This window comes from Theropithecus gelada, chromosome 19 (genome assembly GCF_003255815.1).
Source record: "Theropithecus gelada isolate Dixy chromosome 19, Tgel_1.0, whole genome shotgun sequence".
Taxonomy (NCBI): Eukaryota; Metazoa; Chordata; class Mammalia; order Primates; family Cercopithecidae; genus Theropithecus; species Theropithecus gelada.
In genome coordinates, this window is record NC_037687.1 from 26,930,630 (window position 1) to 26,949,986 (window position 19,357).

The 19,357-nt window shown below is 55.8% G+C and overlaps 1 protein-coding gene across 1 annotated transcript; it reads left to right on the top strand.

Annotated features, from left to right (window-relative positions):
- The first annotated feature begins 1,170 nt into the window (after positions 1-1,170).
- MED25 (mediator complex subunit 25) lies at positions 1,171-18,247 on the top strand. The gene is made up of 18 exons (XM_025366616.1): positions 1,171-1,592; positions 1,687-1,732; positions 2,521-2,645; positions 9,384-9,482; positions 9,905-10,025; positions 10,725-10,887; positions 11,028-11,158; positions 11,462-11,549; positions 11,646-11,839; positions 12,285-12,413; positions 12,888-12,973; positions 13,052-13,109; positions 13,260-13,367; positions 16,256-16,447; positions 16,807-16,878; positions 16,996-17,214; positions 17,495-17,675; positions 18,114-18,247. The coding sequence occupies exons 1-18, from the start codon at positions 1,336-1,338 to the stop codon at positions 18,209-18,211; spliced, it is 2,367 nt and encodes a 788-aa protein (XP_025222401.1). The 5' UTR covers positions 1,171-1,335; the 3' UTR covers positions 18,212-18,247.
- Positions 18,248-19,357: the final 1,110 nt, after the last annotated feature.

Below are 19,357 nucleotides of genomic sequence, written 5' to 3' on the forward strand. Positions count from 1 at the left end.
AAAAAAAAAAAAAAAAAAAAAAAAAATTAAAAATTAGCTGGGAGTGGTGGTGCGCGGCTGTGGTCCCAGCTGCTCTACAGGCAGAAGAGTGGCTCCAGTGCGAGCAGTAGAGGCTGCCGTGAGCCAAGATTGGGCCACTGCACTCCAACCTGCACAACAGAAAGAGACCCTGTCTCAAAAAATAAAAATTAAAATTAAAAAGATAATAGTAATGCAGTGTTTCTATTTTTCTATATTATTCATCAATAAGATTTGTGTAGCACATTTCTGTCAACAAACACGTTAGATTTTTCCAGTTGGTAGTGTATTTTTCAACTTGGTTTATGCAGTGTTTTGGGAAAAATTAATAAAGACTACGTTTTCTGACTTTGCTGTAGTGCTAAGAAACTCCATGGCAGTCATTAAGATTTTTTTCCTTCAGATAGTTTTCGAGTTTCATTTGTCGCACTTACATTTTTAATCTACCTGGAATGTATTTATGTTCTAGGCCAGTTTCTGGCTCCTCTCCCGGAAAACAACGCTCAGGTGTTGCTAAGCAACCCACACTTGGGTTGGTGTTCGGCTTCTTTTCAGGGGGAAAACAACTGCCCTCCCTTCCAAGTTGAGGACGACCTTAAAGCGTTGCCTAGTAACCTCGTTTCCGCCGATGTGATTGGATCCTTCTCGCCTCCCTCCCCCAGTCTGCCCGCCCGAAAGAACAGAATCAGAAACTTAATCTAACGGTTAGAAAACAAAGGCAGAGGTCCCGGCGCTGTGGCTCAGGACTGTAATCTTAGCACTTTGGGAATCCAAGGCGGGCGAATCACTTGAGGTCAGGAGTTCGAGAACAGCCTGGCCCACATGGTGAAACCCTTTCTCTACTAAAAATACAAAAATTAGCGGAGCCTGGTGGCGGGCACCTGTAATCCCAGCTACTCGGAAGGCTGAGGCAGGAGAATCGCTTGAACCCGGGAGGCGGAGGTTGTAGTGAGCCGAGATCGCGCCACTGCACTTCAGCCTGGGCGACAGGGCGAGACTCCCGTTTCGAAAACAAAAAACAAGAAAACAAAGGAAACAAAACACAAAAACGAAAACAAGGGCAGCGTACGCGTTGCATAGCAACCAGGTCTCCTGCCCCTCCCTTTGAGACAAGAGGCGGACCCAGACGCCCCGCTCAAAGATGGCGGCTGAATGAGCCGCTTTCAATTTATTTCGCTCTTGAGAATCCTGACAAGAATTCCGTCGAACCCATCAGGCCCCTAAAAGGGCTAACTATGCCCTTTCTGAGTCTTCCACGCGGTGGAGGCGAAGGAGGATGGAGCTAGAACGAAGCCTCAGCGCGTGCCCCGCACAAACATGGCCGCATTCCCAGCGTCCCTCAACCGCCCGGCGCGGGTGCGCGCGCAGCGCAGGCGCATTTCCGCTCATTCCGCGGTGTCGGCTGCGGCGGCTGTGGCGGTGGCGGCTACCGCACGGGGTATGGTCCCCGGGTCCGAGGGCCCGGCCCGCGCCGGGGGCCTGGTGGCCGACGTGGTGTTTGTGATTGAGGGTACGGCCAACCTGGGACCCTACTTCGAGGGACTCCGCAAGCACTACCTGCTGCCGGCCATCGAGTGAGTGCCGTTTCCGCGGCTCTAACCCCGCCCTCCCATTTCAGTTTCCACAGCTTCTTGCCTGACTCCGACCTTTCACCTCCGACCCTCACAGGTATTTTAATGGTGGTCCTCCTGCTGAGACGGACTTCGGGGGAGACGTGAGTCTTGGAACTCCTGGGTCTGAGGGAGGAGGGGCTGGGGGTCTGGACTCCTGGGTCTGAGGGAGGAGGGGCTGGGGGCCTGGACTCCTGGGTCTGAGGGAGGAGGAGGGGCCTGGACTCCTGGGTCTGAGGGAGGAGGGGCTGGGGGTCTGGACTCCTGGGTCTGAGGGAGGAGGAGGGGCCTGGACTCCTGGGTCTGAGGGAGGAGGGGCCGGGGTCTGGACTCCTGGGTCTGAGGGAGGAGGAGGGGTCTGGACTCCTGGATCTGAGGGAGGAGAGGCTGGGGGTCTGGATTCTTGGGTCTGAGGGAGGAGGGGATGGGGCTGAGATTCCTGGGTCTGAGGAAGGAGGAAGTTGAGGAGTTCCTGGTTCTGGAGGAACAGGAAGCTGGGAACCCTGATTCCTTCTCTGAGGGAAAAGAGAATTGAGATCCCAAATTAAAAGTTTTTCTGGGCCGGGCGCGGTGGCTCAAGCCTGTAATCCCAGCACTTTGGGAGGCCGAGACGGGCGGATCACGAGGTCAGGAGATCGAGACCATCCTGGCTAACACGGTGAAACCCCGTCTCTACTAAAAAATACAAAAAACTAGCCGGGCGACGTGGCGGGCGCCTGTAGTCCCAGCTACTCGGGAGGCTGAGGCCTGAGAATGGCGTGAACCCGGGAGGCGGAGCTTGCAGTGAGCTGAGATCCGGCCCCTGCACTCCAGCCTGGGCGACAGAGCGAGACTCCGTCTCAAAAAAAAAAATAAAAAATAAAAAAAAAGTTTTTCTGTTCTCCCCTCCCAGTATGGAGGGACCCAGTACAGCCTCGTGGTGTTCAACACAGTGGACTGCGCTCCTGAGTCCTATGTACAATGTCACGCTCCCACCAGCAGCGCCTATGAGTTTGTCACCTGGCTCGATGGCATTAAGTGAGCTTTTCCCCCACTTAGGGTGGGTTGGGGTTCCTGTGAGGGGCCGTGAATGAGGGATGGCTTGGGTTTGAGCTGCAGGAAACATCTCATACATGAAGCGATTTAAAGGACTTTGAGGGTGATTGTGTTTTTGTCAGAAGTCACTTTTGTGGCTTCTGTGTGCTCAGCAATGTTGCCAACCAGTTTAGAAGTAGGAAAAACTTCCCATTCAGGGAGGCCTGGCTGAGCTCCAGCAGCCACCTTGTACTTCCTGTGTGATTGTCCCCTTTCTGTCCTCTCTTTTTCTATCTACCCCGTTCTCCTTTTCCAGATGGGTACATTGTAGTCTCAATGCAGGGGGATGGGTCAGAGCCAGGATAGATCCCTCTGTGGCTTGAATCAGACCTTTTTTTTTTTTTTCGTTGAAACAGAGTCTTGCTCTGTCTCCCAGGCTGGAGTACAGTGGCAGAGTCTTGGCTCACTGCAACCTGCACCTCCCGGGTTCAAGCGATTCTGCCTCAGCCTCCTGAGTAGCTGGGATTACAGGCACACGCCACTACGCCCAGCTAATTTTTTTCTATTTTTTATTTTTTTGATTTTTAGTAGAGACGGGGTTTCGCTATGTTGACCAGGCTGGTCTCGAACTCCTGACCTCACGTGATCTGCCTGCCTCAGCCTCCCAAAGTGCTGGGATTACGGGGGTGAGCCACTGTTGCGGGATTGAGGAGGACGGGAGAGAGTCTTCCGCTTAAAGCAAGGGAATCTTTCATTGAGTGCACTCAGGCCCAAGCAGACTCATGGCCAAAGACGGCCTGGAACAAAGACAGCACTTGACTTTTATACACACTTCACAAAAGGGGGTGGGCTAGCTTGAAGCAAACTTACAGTGGCGTGAAAGCAGGGATACAGAGGCAGGACAAAGACAGTTAATCAAATTGTTGTAACAGGTTTATAACTCAGGATTACACATAACCGTTGCTATGCAACCCAGATGTCCGTTATCTAGGTTTGCCTAGGCACGGGCTTATCCCATAACCTTCACTATGGTGCCCAGGCAGCTCAGGCTTCTCATGACCTTCACTGTACTTCTTAGATAAAAGAGAATACTTGAAGTCATTAGTTACAGAGAACAGAAATCTATAAACGCATTCCATAAAACAAAGGAAAATTTGTTTTTTCTTCTCCCTATGTTGAGGGAGTGCTGGGAGAGTCTCCAAGAGCACATTAGATAATATTATCAAAACTTTTCCTGGGTCTGGGCTGTGTCTGTTGCTGCCTCTCAGGCAAGTCAGCCTAATACAGTAAAGCTTATTTCTCTTTCTTTTTAATTTTATTTTTCTTTAATTTCCTGCCTTAACACCACACCTGGCGCTGGATCAGATTTTGATACTTGACATTGTAGACTCTGGAGTCAGGCAGTCTGGGGTCAAATCCTGGCTCTTCCACCACAGAACTAACTCTCAGACCCAGGAGTCCATGTCCCCCCTGTGCCTAGTATCTCATCTCTGAACTGGGGATGTGGATAGTACTTGTATTAGTATTTCATTGTATTATTCTTAGGTGCATAACAGATTACCACCAAACTAACGGCTTCATACTGCAAACATTTATCTAATGCAGTTTCTGTGAGTCAGGGACACAGGAGTGGCTTAGCTGGATGATTCGACTGAGGGTCTCACAAGGCAAGAGTCAAGAGGTCGGCAGGATTGCAGCCATCCAGGGGGTTTGACTGGTGGTGGGGAATCGGCTCCCAAGGTGGTGAGTCTGTGGCTGTTGGCCGCAAGACCTCTCCATGGGGCTGCTTAACTGTCTGACATGGCAACTGGCATTCCTCAGATTGAGTGACCCAATAGAGACAGCAAAGAGGAAGCCCCAGGCCTCTTTTTGAGGAAGGATTTCACTCTGTCACCCAGGCTGGAGTGCAGTGGCTCAGTCATGGCTCACTGCAGCCTCGACCTCCTGGGCTCAAGCTCAAGTGATCCTCCCACCTCAGCTTCCCAAGTAGCTGGAGTAGCAGGGACTGTAGCCAAATGCCAGCACACCTGGCTGATTTGTTAAAAATTTTTTTGTAGGTCGGGCGTGGTGGCTCATGCCTGTAATCCCAGCACTTTGGGAGGCTGGGGCAGGTGGATCACCTGAGGTCAGGAGTTCCAGACCAGCCTGACCAACATGGAGAAACCCCGTCTCTACTAAAAATACAAGCGCTCCTCCTGCCTTGACCTCCTTAAGTACTGGAGTGCTGAGATTACAGGCCTTAGCCGGGCATGGAGGCGCATGCCTGTAATCCCAGCTACTCAGGAGGCTGAGGTAGGAGAATAGCTTGAACCCGGGAGGTGGAGGTTGTGGTAGGCCAAGATCACACCATTGCACTCCAGCCTTAGCAACAAGAGTGAAACTGTCTTAAAATAAAAAAAAATAAAAATAAATTTTTTTTTGTAGTGGCTGGGCATGGTGGCTCATGCCTGTAATCCCAGCACTTTGGGAGGCCAAGGCGGGCAGATCACCTGAGGTCAGGAGTTCAAGACCAGCCTGGCCAACATGGTGAAACCCCGTCTTTACTAAAAATAAAAAAAATGGCCGAGCGTGGTGCCTCATGCCTGTAATCCCAGCACTTTGGGAGGCAGAGGCGGGCAGATCATGAGGTCAGGAGGTCGAGATCATCCTGGCTAACAAGGTGAAACCTCCTGTCTACTAGAAATACAAAAAATTGGCCGGGCGCGGTGGCTCAAGCCTGTAATCCCAGCACTTTGGGAGGCCGAGACGGGCGGATCACGAGGTCAGGAGATCGAGACCATCCTGGCTAACACGGTGAAACCCTGTCTCTACTAAAAATACAAAAAAACTAGCCGGGCGAGGTGGCGGGCGCCTGTAGTCCCAGCTGCTCGGGAGGCTGAGGCAGGAGAATTGCGCGAACCCGGGAGGCGGAGCTTGCAGTGAGCGGAGATCTGGCCACTGCACTCCAGCCTGGGCGACAGAGCGAGACTCCGTCTCAAAAAAAAAAAAAAAAAGAAATACAAAAAATTAGCCGGGCGTGGTGTTGGGCACCTGCAGTCCCAGCTACTCAGGAGGCTGAGGCAGGAGAATGGCGTGAACCCGAGAGGCAGAGCTTGCAGTGAGCTGAGATCGCGCCTGGGTGACAGGGCAAAACTCCGTCTCAAAAAAAACAAAAAGAACCACATACAAAAATTAGTCGGGTGTGGTGACATGTACCTGTAATCCTCGCCACTCAGGAGGCTGAGGCAGGAGAATCACTTGAACCCAGGAAGTGGAGAGATCGTGCCACTGCGCTCCAGCTTGGGTGACTGAGTGAGACCCTGTCTCAAAAACAATAGTTTTTTGTAGAGTCGAGGTCCTGCAATGTTGCCCAGGCTGGTTTTGAACTCCTGGTCTCAAGTGATCCTCCACTTCAACATCCCTAAGTGCTAGGATTACAGGCATGAGCCGCTGCACCCAGAGGCCCCACTAGGCTCTTTGTAATCAAGTCTTGGAAGTTACATGTCATTATTCCTGTTACATTCTTTTTTTTTTTTTTTTTTTGGAGACAGAGTCTCGCTGTCGCCCAGGCTGGAGTGCAGTGGCCGGATCTCAGCTCAGCTCACTGGAAGCTCCGTCTCCTGGGTTTACGCCGTTCTCCTGCCTCAGCCTCCCGAGTAGCTGGGACTACAGGCGCCACCACCACGCCTGGCTAGTTTTTTGTATTTTTTAGTAGAGACGGGGTTTCACCGTGTTAGCCAGGATGGTCTCGATCTCCTGACCTCGTGATCTGCCCGTCTCGGCCTCCCAAAGTGCTGAGATTACAGGCTTGAGCCACCACGCCCGGCCCACATTCTTTTTTTTAACCTGAGACAGGGTCTTGCTCTGTTGCCCAGGCTGGAGTGCAGTGGTGGGATCATAGCTTGCTGCAGCCTCAACCTCTTGGGCTGGAGTGATCCTCCCACCTCAGGCTCCTGAGTAGCTAGGACTACAGGTGGGCACCACCATGCATGACTGATTTCTTTATTTTAATTCTTGTAGAGATGAAGTCTTGCTGTGTTGCTCAGACTGGTCTTGACCTCCTGGCCTCAAGCGATCCTCCTGCCTTGACCTCCCTAAGTGCTGGAGTGCTGAGATTACGGGCCTGAGCTGCGGTGCCAAGTCCACTTCTGCCATATTGCATTTAGTGTGCAGTATAAGCCTGTCCCATTCAGTGTAGGAGGAGACTGCACAGGGTGTGAATTACAAGAGGCTGAATTGCTGGGTGCTGTATTGGGGGCTGGGTACCACAATCTCATAGGGATGTTTGGAGAATTAAGTTAGTTGATGACTGTTTAATACAGTTCCTGGCATGTATTAAGTGCTATGTAAGTGTTTGCTAGGATTTTGTGCCTCACTTTCCTGGTTTGCAGATGGATAATTGTAGTGTGTATCTCCCTGTTAGAAGGATCACAGGAGCTAAGTTGTGTACTGTGTTTCACTTAGGGCCTGGTGTGCAGTCAGGGTTCATTAAACAACACCTGTTCGTAGTAGCTGCCGTTACCTCTGTACGCTTCTGGAGCAGGTGTTTGTTGAGCATCTGCTTTGTTCCAGGATGTGTGTACAAGTGCTGGTTGCAGGATGTATAGTGAAAAGGTGACACAGAAGCTTTCCCTTTGTGATAGCTGGAATTTGTAGGTGACATAGAGCAGAGTTTCTCATCCTTGGCCTTAGTGACCCTGTGGACACAATCATTTCTTGTAGTGGGGGCTGTCCTGGGTATTGTAGGATGTTTAACAGCATCCTTGGCCCCTACTCACTAGATACCAGTAGCCCCCTCCCAAAGGTGTGACAACCAAAAATGTCTCCAGGCATTATAAAATATGCCCTGCCGCATGGCCCTGCCAGGCCTCCAGTGCGCTGAGTACTCAGCAGACGGTTCCTAGGCCTTGTGTGACCTGGGGCTCAGACACCTTGGTGTCTCTCATGGAGGACTGCACATGGTGTGGAGAGAAGCTTGACAGCTGCAGTATCAGGTGATCTATGATGTGATTAAGGGCAGGCCCTAAAATTAGGTGGCACGTAGGGAAGGCTTCCTGCAGGAGGGCACACCAGGATGGGTGTCGTAGCTTCACTGGATTCCATCTGGGCTGGAATGGGTGTGTTCCAGCACATGCAGAGACCTGGATGTCTGGGCTTCATCAGTCGAGAGGACCTATAGGCGCGGGCATGGAGCAGGAGAGCAGGGTGCAGGACTCAAAGGCCTCGGATGCCAGGCCAAGGGCCTGGGTTGGTTCCAGCCTTGATGAACACGGTTGGGCCTGTAGCCATTTGTTCATTTAGCTTACATTTCCTGAGGCCTCCCGTGTGCCCCACTGTGGTGGGCAAGCCTGGGGGTGAGAGAGGACTCAGACCCCATCCCGGCCTTGGGGGAGGTAGGGTCAGAGACCACATTTCAGAGGGACAGGGCCCTCAAGACCCTCAGAGGGGCGCTCAGTCTCCACACACGTCCCCTGCAGCAAAGATCAGCCTCTTACAACTATGTGACTGGAAGAATGGTGGCAACCACAGCTGCCCTTGAGGAGAGGCCATCCCCAGGCCACAACCCATGTGGGACAGATGCTGCGATGCGACTGCAGATCAGGCGGAGGAGAAACGAGAGTCTGTATGTGTTAGTTTCCCAGGCTGCTGTAGTAAAGTATGAGAAACTGGCCAGAAGAAGGGAAATCGATGTCTCAGGGTCTTGGAGGCTGGAAGTCCAAAATCCAGGTGGTAGGGCCAGGCTGTCTCTGAAACCTTATAGGGGAAGGGCCCTTCTGCCTCTCCCGGCGCCTGGTGCGCCCAGACCTTCCTGGCTGAGGCTGCATCACCCATCCTCACGTGCCCTCTCCCTGTGTCTCTTTGTGTCCCTGTGTCTTCCCTCTGTATGTGTGTCCGTGTCCACGTTTCTGCTTTTCACAGACACCAGCCATAGTGGATTAGGGTCTGCAATTTAACTCGATTACCTGTGTAAAGGTCTTTCCAAATCAGGTCACCTTCTGAGGTACTGGGACTTAGGACCTCAACCTGTCTTTTTGAGGGGGGCACACTTCAGCCCATAAGACTGGGAGGACAGAGGAGGCCCCCATCTCTGGCCAGGAAGGTGAAGTGGGGCCAGGACTGATTTGGAGCAGACAGCCAGAGAGGGAAGGGGACAGCAGGAGGCTGGGCAGGGAGTCAGTCACTCCAGGGTTGGAGTCAGCACAGGATCCTAGGCTTGGGGTTCCCAGCCCTTTCCCATTCCCTCCCAGTCCTCATGATTAAGACAATAAATGTCGACTGGGCGCGGTGGCTCACGTTTGTAATCCCAGCACTTTGGGAGGCCGAGGCGGGTGGATCATGAGGTCAGGAGACCGAGACCATCTTGGCGAACACGGTGAAACCCTGTCGCTACTAAAAACACAAAAAATTTGCTGGGCGTGGTGGCGGGCACCTGTAGTTCCAGCTACTCAGGAGGCTGAGGCAGGAGAATGGCATGAACCTGGGAGGCGGAGCTTGCAGTGAGCCGAGATTGCGCCACTGCATTCCAGCCTGGGTGACAGAGCAAGACTCCATCTCAAAAAAACAAAAAAACGCACACAACAAGTGTCCCCTGTCCTGTCTGGTACTGATGCTGTGCTAGCACCAGGGATCGGGTAGGGAACTCAGCGGTGTCCCTGTCATCTCCAGGAAAGGTTGGGGGATAGCATGGGAGCAGGCTCTTCAAGCATGGCCTGGGGGCAGGGATGATGGCAACCCTGGGGGCTGACTGCTCTGCCCCTACAGGTTCATGGGCGGGGGTGGCGAGAGCTGCAGCCTCATCGCGGAAGGACTCAGCACAGCCTTGCAGCTGTTTGATGACTTCAAGAAGATGCGTGAGCAGATGTGAGTGCCCCGTCTGCCCAGGCTGGGTCAGTCTCTCTCTGCCTGGCCCGGAACCACTTTGCCTGTCGAGTGGCTCTACCTCTAGCCTCACCCTATAGGGCATGGGCTCTGTGTCCCCAAGCACGCTGAGCCAGGAGGCTGCAGGTTTGTTCTTGGGGGAGGTCTGGGCAGTGCCTGGTCTCAGCGTCCCCATCAGGAAGCAGTGCCAACTGTGGGTGTCACTCCTGCGTGCCCTGCCTGCTGGGTGACGGAGAGCACATTCCAGAACCTCTCAGGGCCTCAGTGTTGTCAGCTGTAAATTATGGGCGTTGCTTCTGATTCCATATGAGGCTGAATATGTGCGCCTCCACTGGTGCTGGGTCTGGGTTCCTTCTCAGGGCCCCTGTTGCTGCCGGCTCCATGTCTTCTCTCATTCCTGGTAGTGGCCAGACGCACCGGGTCTGCCTCCTCATCTGCAACTCGCCCCCATACCTGTTGCCTGCTGTTGAGAGCACCACGTACTCTGGATGCACAACTGAGAATCTCGTGCAGCAGATTGGGGAGGTGAAGACTCCAGGGTCTGAGGGAGGAGGGTCTGGGGGCCAGGATTCTTGGGTTTGAGGCAGGAGGCACTGAGGGCCTGGACTCCTGGGTCTGAGGGAGGAGGCACTGGGGGCCTGGACTCCTGGGTCTGAGGGAGGAGGCACTGGGGGCCTGGACTCAGTCACAGAATAGTCACAGACTGGCGACCAGCTTTGCTTACTCTCTTTTTTTGAAACAGAGTCTGGCTCTGTTACCCAGGCTGGAGTGCAGTGGTGTGATCTTGGCTTACTGCAGCCTCTGCCTCCTGGGTTCAAGCAATTCTCGTGTTTCAGCCTCCCGAGTAGCTGGGATTATAGACGCCCGCCATCACGCCCAGCTAATTTTTGTATCTTTAGTAGAGACGAGGTTTCACCATGTTGGCCAGGCTGCTTTCGAACTCCTGGCCTCACGTGATCTGCCTGAGTTGGTCTCACAAAATCCTGGGATTACAGACGTGAGCCTCCACACCTAGCCCACTTAGTCTTACTGACAAAACCAGAACGTAGAGTCTCCCGGGGCAGGCAATACCAGGTTTCAGGGTCTCCTGCCACAAAGCCTAGTGGGAATTGTGGTTGTAGGACTGGTGCTGTCCAGCCACACAGCAGCTGTGGTAGGTTGGGGGCTGGCCCCGACACCCCTATGGAGGGGGCCCGTCATGACTGCTGGGTCTCTCTCCTATAGCGGGGGATCCACTTCTCCATCGTGTCTCCCCGGAAGCTGCCTGCACTTCGGCTTCTGTTTGAGAAGGCAGCCCCACCGGCCTTGCTAGAGCCACTGCAGCCTCCGACAGATGTGAGCCAGGACCCAAGGCACATGGTGCTGGTTCGGGGGCTCGTGCTGCCCGGTGAGGCCTGGGCACCGTGCGCGGGGATCGGGGGCTCGACGTGTTTCCCCAGCTCCCTCTGACTTGGATTTTGGATTTCTCTCCCCTCTCTCCATCTTGAATCCCTTCTTTCCGGGGTTGGCCATCCCTCCTGCTCTCAGTTGGGGGTGGCTCTGCCCCAGGCCCCCTCCAGCCAAAGCAGCCAGTCCCCCTGCCTCCTGCCGCACCCTCCGGTGCCACTCTCTCAGCAGCTCCCCAGCAGCCTCTGCCCCCTGTCCCCCCGCAGTACCAGGTATGGATGTTTCCAGGAAGGGACATGCTTCGGGGGACTTGCTGGAGCCCTGGCCCCTGGGGAGAGATCTAGTTGCATGTTGGAGCTTGTGGGATGATGGGAGTCCCATGGGACATTGGGAGGGTGGGACTCCTGGGGCCACGGAAGCTCATCTGCTAGGTGATGGGTGTCGTGAGCTCCTGAGCTCTCCCAGCTGGGGCAGCTGTGCCTTGTGGAGCCGTGGGTGGTGTGACCTCGTGGGACACCAGGATTGGAGGGCCATGGTCCTCACCAGTCCCTTTCCTTCTTCCCTTCTACCCACAGGTTCCTGGGAACCTGAGTGCAGCTCAGGTGGCCGCCCAGAATGCAGTGGAGGCCGCCAAGAACCAGAAGGCTGGGCTGGGCCCTCGCTGTGAGTCCTGGGGCGAGAATGAAGGGGCAGGCAGGGGCCAGGCAGGCCTCCCTCTACACACTTGTTCCTCACTTCTTCCCTTGGTCTCTCCCACAGTCTCGCCCATCACCCCTCTCCAGCAAGCTGCTCCTGGAGTTGGTCCCCCCTTCAGCCAGGCCCCAGCTCCCCAACTACCCCCAGGACCCCCTGGTGCCCCCAAACCACCACCTGCTTCCCAGCCCAGTCTGGTCTCCACCGTGGCCCCTGGCTCTGGTCTGGCTCCCACAGCGCAGCCCGGGGCACCGTCCATGGTAGGTGCCTGCACGCCTCCTGCCCCCACTCCTTCCTCCTGCTGCCCACAGCTGGGACAGTTAGAGGATGAGTCATTTGCCTTCCAGGGGGGTGTGGATCTGGTGGCCCTGGGGCCTTGGGGGTTCGTGGTACGTGTGCTGCAGATGCCTGAGATGAGGGTCTGGGGACGGAGTGGGGAGGCTCATGGCTCCAGGTGGGTCAGGGCTGTTCTGAGAAACCCAGGGAATCCCTGGGTTTGGGAGTCCGGGGCATCACACAGCTTACGAGTCCTTGAATCCTGCAGCATCCAAGCATTTGGGGTCCTGGGGCTGGCCAAGTGCTGTTCTGGGAATGGATGAGCAGAAGAAGGGGCCTTTCCTTCTTCCTGGTTTGCCCTCACAGGATGGCCCCCGGAGGCCCCCCTCTTTCCCCATTCTCATGGCCCTCCTTCCTCCTCTCTGGCAGGCAGGCACTGTGGCCCCAGGAGGGGTGAGTGGCCCTTCCCCAGCCCAGCTAGGAGCCCCAGCCCTCGGTGGGCAGCAGTCAGTCTCCAATAAGCTTCTGGCATGGAGCGGGGTCCTCGAGTGGCAGGAGGTGAGGGGCCTGAGGGTCCATTGGGCACTTGGGACTCCTGGGGCCGTGGGGCTGGGCATGTGGGACTCATGGGTCACATGCATGGGGTTTGCAATGCTGGGTTTGGGGGCATTCCTTGGGCTGGACCCGTGGGATCCGGGACCAGGCCAGGAGCCCCATGGAGCAGTGGGACTTGCGGTACAGAAGAGAGTCCCCATGCAAAGAACCCAGAAAAGCTTAGGATTTGGGGCCCAGAGAAGGGCCCAGGTGATGTAGCACCTGGGGCACAGTGGATTGTGGGATTTAGGGGCCGGGCACGTAGCCCTAACATTTGAGGAATTGAAGGTTTGCTGGTCTGGAGGAGGGGCCAGGGGCTCATGGGACTTAAACTGGGGAACATCCTGAGCTTTGGGGCCAGCAGGCTAGGACATGAGGGCTCAAGGGGACTGAGGCTTATGGCCCTTTTTACTTTGACATGCTCTTTTTCCCCCTCAGAAACCCAAACCTGCCTCAGTGGATGCCAATACCAAGCTGACACGGTCACTGCCCTGCCAGGTCTATGTGAATCATGGCGAGAACCTGTAGGTGACTGTTGGGTGGGGTGCGGTGGGGCTGGGGCTGGCCCCCTCCTCACACCTCTCCTGGCATCACCCCCCCAGGAAGACCGAGCAGTGGCCCCAGAAGCTGATCATGCAGCTCATCCCCCAGCAGCTGCTGGTGAGTGGTGGTGGAGGGCCAGCCCTGCTGCCAGGCAGCCCTCACCCTACTGTCTCTTCCCTGTTCCCTGCCCTACCCCCACTCCCTGCCTCGTGTCCCCACCTCACTTGCCCACACCAACATGCCAGCTGACTTCTGTGTCTCCCGCAGACCACCCTGGGCCCTTTGTTCCGGAACTCAAGGATGGTCCAGTTCCATTTCACCAACAAGGACCTGGAGTCTCTCAAAGGCCTCTACCGCATCATGGGCAATGGCTTCGTGAGTCCAGGGCATTGGGGGCCGAGGGGCATTAACTCTTGTACTGCTTTCTGCTGACCTTTGAAGGGAATCCCAGAGTGCCTGGGCCCACGGAAGCCGTTTTTGATGGTTGGGTGGACTTCATGCCCTTAGGTTCCTCGCCTTTCTTCTAGAGCCTTGACTTTTATTATAATCATCGTATGCACCAGATTGAGGGATATTCCACATTAAAAATGTGAGCTGGATGTGACTGGAGCAGTTAGGAGGAAGCTGTTGATTCTGGCATGGGTTTATGGGATGTGTTCGTTTCCTGTGGCTGCGGTAACACATTACCACAAGCAGAGGGGCTCAAAACAACAGAAACGTGTTCAATCCCAGTTCTAGAGGCCAGAAGCCCAAGGTCAGGGAGTTGGCAGGACCGCGCTCTCTCTAGAGGCTCGAGGGAAGGCCTCCTCATTGCCTCTTCTGGCCAGTAACCCCAGGCTGCAGATGGCATCGCTCCAGGGTCTTCCTTGATCCTGTGGCTGTCTTCCCTCTGTGTGTGTCTCTGTGTGGCATTTTCTGTATCTCTGTGTCCCTGTGCTTATAAGGACATCAATCATTTTGGATTAGGCCCCATTTTCCTGACCTCATCTTACTACAACTGCAAAGACTTTCTTTCCAGATAGAGTCTGGAAAAGGTGCTGGAGACTGGAACCTCAGTTTAGCTTTCTGGTTTTGTTTTTTGAGACAGAGTTTCATTCTTGTCACCCAGGCTGGAATGTAGTAGTGCAATCTTGGCTCACAGCAACTTCTGTCTCCCGGGTTCAAGCGATTCTCCTGCCTCAGCCTCCCGAGTAGCTGGGATTACAAGCGTGTGCCACTATGCCTGACTAATTTCTGTATTTTTTAGTAGAGACAGGGTTTCACCACGTTGGCCAGGCTGGTCTCGAACTTCTGACCTCAAGTGATCTGCCGCCTTGGCCTCCCAAAGTGCTAGGATTACCAGTGTGAGCCACCGCACCCAGCCTCAGCATAGCTTTCTGGGAGACATAGTTCACCTTGTAACTCGGGGAAGGAGCAGATCAGTTACTTCTGTGCACCAGGCACTCCTGCACGAAAGAGGACCTTAGGGATCACCTCATGGGATCCTCACAGAACCGTGTGAAGAAGGCATTCCTGAGAGTTAGGAGTGCTTCTGGCTGCAAATGACATAGTTTTCCAAACAAATAGATAATTGGGGGCACTCAGAAAAAATTTTCTCTTATGATTCTGTGAGTCACCTGGGCTCAGTGGCCATCTCGCTTGGGGACTCTCATGGAATTGCCATCAGATGGCAGCTGAGACTCTGATCGTCTGAAAGCTTGACTGGGCTGGATGTTCAAAATAGGCACTCCTCATAGGCCGGGCGTGGTGGCTCACGCCTGTAATCCTAGAACTTTGGGAGGCCGAGGTGGGCGGATCACGAGGTCAGGAAGATTGAGACCGTCCTGACTAACACGGTGAAACCCTGTCTCTACTAAAAATACAAAAAATTAGCCGGGCGTGGTGGCGGACGCCTGTAGTCCCAGCTGCTCCGGAGGCTGAGGCAGGAGAATGGCGTGAACCCGGGAGGCGGAGCTTGCAGTGAGCCAAGATCGCACCACTGCACTCCAGCCTGGGACAGAGTGAGACTCCATCTCAAAAAACAAAACAAACAAAAACAGCTCCTCACACAGCACTGGCTGTTGGCTGGGGCTTGGCTAGGACCGGCCATCGCAGTGTCTGCACATGGCCTGTCCACATGGCCACACTGTGGCAGCTGAGTTCTGAGAGGACAGGCGTTGTAGGAGCAGGCATTTATTTTTTGGCACAGAACAGGACATCCAGAGGGGGCCAGCTATTGGGGTTGGTTTCATAGGTCTGTGACATCAGGGGCAGGGCCCTGTGGTTCTCTTGACCTCTCTTGTATAGTCACAGGGTAGCTCCCATGGCTCCAGGCATTCCGTATGCCTTCATGAAGGAGGGGAAGGGGGCTGTGTATTTCCCTTTCTTCAAGACAGCAGAGACTTTCTCAGATTCCCGAGCCGGCCTCCCTTTCACCTCCTGGCCCAGACCTAGGCCACTGGGCAGCACCTAGTTGATGGGAGGCTGCCGGGAGCAGATATCCATGACTGTCTGGGGCTGGGACATGTTGCAGCCCCAGATGGCATTGGGAATGCAAGGGAGGAGGACACTTGGATATGGATTAGGCAGCTAGCAGTGTCTGTCTCAGGCAGGAAACTGAGGCTCAGAGAAGTCAGCTCACTTGGCCAAGGTCAGCCTCGCCTCCCTCAGGAGCCCCTGCCCTGAATGCTCCATGTGTTACCCCCCTGATGACCAGTGATGTTTCCTGGGTGCTTCCTGTGGGCTGAGCCTCGGGCAGGGCTCTTGCTGTGGATCGGACATCCCATAGTCACAGCGACCCTGTGATGTGGGAGCACTCCCCGTGGGGTACACTGGCCGATGCTGAGGCCTGGAGGATCTCTTGAGGCCCGGGGTCCGACACCACCGTTGATCACAGGCCTGTGGGTACCGTGCTCTGCATCTAAGCCTCTCTGTCACGGCGGTGACTCTCAGCAGCCCTTTAAGGAGGCAGCCGTGGCATTTAATGCCCAAGGAAACTGGGGCATCCCATGAGGAGCAGGTGATGGCCAAAGGTTGAAGAGCTGGGCTCCAGCGCTTTCTTTCCACTTTCCCTCTCAGTGCGCAGCCAGAACCCCAGCTTGCCCTGAGTGCCTCAGTTTCTGTCTCTGGAGCAGCCCACAGCACACCTGTTCTCCTCAACCTTCTATAGCAGAAACCTCACCTCCCCTTGCCCAGGGGGCCTCTAGAATCTTCTCGAATGGGGAGGGGGTCAGGGCTGCCTCTTTCAGGGCATAAATGGTTCTGAAGAGCTGTTGTCCACCCAGGCGGGCTGCGTGCACTTCCCCCACACGGCGCCCTGTGAGGTGCGTGTGCTCATGCTCCTGTACTCGTCCAAGAAGAAGATTTTCATGGGCCTCATCCCTTATGACCAGAGCGGCTTCGTCAACGGCATCCGGCAGGTCATCACCAACCACAAGCAGGTCCAGCAGCAGAAGCTGGAGCAGCAGCAGCGAGGAGTGAGTGGTCACAGTCCCCAAACCAGCACTGCGACCCCCTCCTGCCCGGGCCCCACATGGCCCCCCGGGATCTCCAGGACCACAGATGCCCACCCTTCTCCCAATACATGGCACCCCTAAGCTAAGTCCCACTCATATTTTCTTGCAGTCTCTCTCCTTTTTCAGCACCCACATCAAAGCCTTGACACAGAGCTTCCTACTGGGGACCTTGGAGCATACAGCGTCCCTCCCAGACCACTCACCCCCAAAGAGAATGTCCCTATCTCCTTACGAATTCCCCTCAGGGCACAGGTCCTCCTGCCTCAGATTCAGGACGCCACCACCCTCAGTTACTGACCTGCCCCTCTCTCCTCATGCAGATGGGGGGACAGCAGGCACCCCCAGGGCTGGGGCCCATTCTGGAGGACCAAGCGAGGCCCTCACAGAATTTGGTGAGGACAGGGCTGGCGGAGTGGGGGCTGGGTGGGGGAGGCCCCAGAGGCTGCTCTCTGTGCCTGCAGGAGGGACGTGAGGCCCGTCTCCCTCACCCCTGTGTCTCTTCCCACCAGCTCCAGCTCCGCCCACCGCAGTCCCAGCCTCAGGGTACTGTAGGGGCCTCTGGGGCCACGGGGCAGCCCCAGCCCCAAGGTACTGCCCAGCCCCCCCCAGGTGCCCCCCAAGGCCCTCCTGGAACAGCTTCTGGCCCACCCCCTCCTGGACCCATCCTTCGGCCTCAGAACCCTGGGGCCAACCCCCAGCTGCGAAGCCTCCTCCTCAACCCGCCACCGGTGAGATGTGGGGGTGGGGTGGTGGGAGTTCCAGATCCTGGCCCTGGCGGTTCTGGTCCTGTTGTCTGGGAGGAGGGAGGTTGACTGTGGTCAGTGGGCGTGAATGGAGACCCGCCCAGGGCTTTAGGCAGAAGACAGACCGCCTTCTCTCTGTCCATCCCCTACCTTTGAAGAAAAACTTTCCCTCACCACTAGCTGATGCGATCTCTGAGCAGTGTCTGTGTTGAGAGGTGGAGAGTCTCTATCAGGAGCCTCTGAGCCACTCTCTGTGTTCTCCCAGCCGCAGACTGGGGTGCCCCCACCCCAGGCCTCCCTCCACCACCTCCAGCCACCAGGGGCTCCTGCGCTGCTGCCCCCGCCACACCAGGGCCTGGGGCAGCCCCAGTTGGGGCCCCCACTCCTGCATCCACCACCTGCCCAGTCCTGGCCCGCACAACTTCCCCCGCGGGCTCCACTGCCAGGTAAGGGGACCCGGGGGAGGGCAGAGGTCTGGACTGAGTGTCCCAGCAGCTCCTGGGCTAGAGCACCGAGACCAAGTGCTCCTGGGAAGTAAAGACATAGGATCCAAGAATGAGGGTTCCCCCACGGGCTGCAGAGCTCTGAGGACTCTGGGAAAGTACAGCCCATGGGTCCAAAGACCTAGTGGGTTAAGAGTGTTTCCCATGATCCTCCTGTGTGTGCTCCTGGGATTGCTGGGAAATGTGGTCTTAGGGCCAGAGAAGTAGTTTTAGAGAAGGGCTCCCAAAGGCTCATGGGAAACAGCATATTTGTAATTAGATGGGGTTAGAAGGTGCTTCTGTTGGGTCCCCCAAGGGCTGCCTAGAAAACTTAGTGCCTCTGGGCCCTCCTGGGCCCAAGGGCCTACTGGGAGATGCAGTCCCTTCCCCACTGCCCCTCAGGTCAGATGCTGCTGAGCGGGGGTCCCCGAGGCCCGGTCCCCCAGCCGGGCCTGCAGCCCAGCGTCATGGAGGACGACATCCTCATGGATCTCATCTGAATCCCCAACACCCAATAAAGTTCCTTTTTAACACACGCCCCGGCTCCCGTCACTGACATCCCCCAGGACTGGGCAGGAGGAAACCCCAGGGGGCATCTCTGTCCTTGTTCTCACTTCAGCAGACATCCCTGGGGCCCTGGGTGGGTGACGCCGGGGCCTCCGCGGTGAGTCAGAGGCAGTCTGGTGCAACCTGGTTCGTGGGAGATGCAGGGACAGGCAGGCAGCGCTCAGGACTCAAGCTCTCATGGAGGCGGCGGGGCACCATGGGAGCCTGGAAGAGGTGTCTGACCCAGCCCCAGCTCCTCAGAGTCTTGAAAGAGAATCAGCTGTCAGGCCGGGAGGGAAGGAGGTGAGGGGTGATCTGGGTGCAGAGAACAACAGAAACTTTGAATACTCAAAGACAGGAGGAAGCCTGGGATGTTGAGAGGAGCAAGTTGATGGATGCTTTTGGAGCATGAGCGTGTAGGGAGCTCATGTGTAGAGAGATGGGCAGGTGCAGAGTTTGAAGAGCTCAGATGCCAAACTGAGCAGCCCGTGGTTTGTCCTGGGGACACAGGAGAACCAGGAGACTTTGAGCGGTGGGGCGGGCTTAGGCCGGCTCTGGATGTCAGAAAGAGCCCTCTCAGCTGTGGAGCGTGATGAGACCAGACAGGAGGCCAGGAAGGGTGAGGCTGGGTGGTGGGGATGCTGGGGACTGGGGTAGAGGTTGGCTTCTGGGGTCAGGCCTACGTGATGGTAGGTGGTGGGGCTCCTGGGAGAAGGAGCTGGTAGTAAGTGTACGTGGTCCAAGGGACGTCCAGGTGACAGGTGCCATGTTGGGAGCTCAGGACGTGTCCTTAGGGGACAGTGTATGTTTGGGGTTCAAGCCACAGAAGCAGACAAGATCGCACATGGAGAGAGGGTGGTCCCTGGGTCCACATCAGAGACTGACCTTCCAGGGCTGTGGACGGGAAGACGGTGGGTCTGTCCCCAGGATGGAATACCCAGCAGGGAACAGGTTTGGGATGTGGCAAGGTGAGGGACCTAAAGGATGGCCTCAGAGACGTCCTGAGGGCAGGGGATCCAGACAGGCTTGGAGCGCAGGGCGGTCTCTCCTGGAGGTGGAGAGTGAGTTGTCTGTTGTCGGACTCTGGACCAGTGTTGCTG

What these genes read in the sequence shown, in the direction of transcription:
- MED25 (XM_025366616.1), top strand. Translation starts at nt 1,336, where the DNA reads ATGGCCGCATTCCCAGCGTCCCTCAACCGCCCGGCGCGGGTGCGCGCG. An exon ending in ACCTGGCTCGATGGCATTAA is followed by an intron (nt 2,646 to 9,383) that starts GTGAGCTTTTCC and finishes CTGCCCCTACAG; the next exon opens with GTTCATGGGCGGGGGTGGCG. An exon ending in GTGAATCATGGCGAGAACCT is followed by an intron (nt 12,974 to 13,051) that starts GTAGGTGACTGT and finishes TCACCCCCCCAG; the next exon opens with GAAGACCGAGCAGTGGCCCC.